The following is a 1103-nucleotide window of genomic DNA, read 5'->3' on the forward strand; positions in this document are numbered from 1 at the left end:
AACCCCGCGCGCTTCTTTGCACCTCAGCAAACGCGCCTTTTACGCCCTCGACCACTGCGCTGCGAGCGTACAGCTATTCCGCCTGTAACTCTTTATAGCGCATTTCTTTGGTCGAAAATTCCCAAAAAGCGCCAATACTGCCCCCACCCCCCCTTTCCAGCGACCTCAGTGACGCAAAACATGGCCGTTCAATCTCATGCACACACACACACCACCTACAACCACCACCGTCAGCACATCATGTCCCCACCCCAATATAAACATAATACATACCTTTCAACAAAACCCCCGTTTCCCTCCTTTTTCTTTCAAACAGGCATCCTATGCCTCTTACTCAACCGTCTCCTCGCACGACTCTCCTTGCGCCCATGCACCTCTTCAATCGGTATTTCGCCATACCCGCTTCCCAGACCAACAACAGCCTCGCTCTCAGCCACACTCGCGCCGTCTCTCAATGCGCGCCGCTCTTCGCGCCCGCTCTCGCCTTCTCCCTCGTAGAAAACACCGCCTAGCCGCCAGTTGGACGCCGAAGACTCATACAGCGCATTTGTCGATGGTCGCACGAGAACGCGGCGGGAGCGCTGCAGGTGCGAGACGTCTGCGGTGTGGGTGGTGGCGTCGCGGCGGAAGAGGTGGTCTGGGAAGATGCGTTTGAGGAAGCGGGGCATCTTTCGTGCTTCTTCAAGGGATATATGTGCAGGCGTATATATGTGGATGTATGCGCTATGTATTTGTTTGTTGTTTTATCCGCGGTTCTTTGTGCGCGCGCGGGGGGGTTGGTGGTGGGGAAAGTAAGTTATGTAGGTAAAAAAGATTGGTTCGGGTGCGGGTGCGGCGGTGCGCGATGGAACGGTAGTTCAAAGATAGAGAAATGTATCTATGTAACGTAGTAGTTTGAAACGTATAGTTAACTATGTAAAACGTAACTGCAGGAATATACAGAAGAAAAAAAAGTCCAAAAAAAGAGGTTTATGCAGGGACTTTTTCTTCTCCCCTTTTTCCGATTTGTCTTTTATTTTCTTTCGGGGAGGGGAGGGGAGAGAGAAAGGGCAAGCTTATCTAGGAGTAAGGGTCCCGTGCGGAATTAATTGATTGGGGTGGCG

At 51.9% G+C, this 1103-nt stretch overlaps 1 protein-coding gene across 1 annotated transcript; it reads right to left on the reverse strand.

Moving 5' to 3' along the window:
- Positions 1–308: 308 nt before the first annotated feature.
- On the reverse strand, positions 309–668 carry COCCADRAFT_10622 (uncharacterized protein; the record flags this gene model as incomplete). The annotated part of the gene is made up of 1 exon (XM_007720893.1): positions 309–668. One exon carries the CDS (start codon positions 666–668, stop codon positions 309–311), a length of 360 nt encoding a protein of 119 aa, XP_007719083.1.
- Between the last annotated feature and the right edge of the window lie 435 nt (positions 669–1103).

Source organism: Bipolaris zeicola, assembly GCF_000523435.1.
Source record: "Bipolaris zeicola 26-R-13 unplaced genomic scaffold scaffold_786, whole genome shotgun sequence".
Lineage (NCBI taxonomy): Eukaryota > Fungi > Ascomycota > Dothideomycetes > Pleosporales > Pleosporaceae > Bipolaris > Bipolaris zeicola.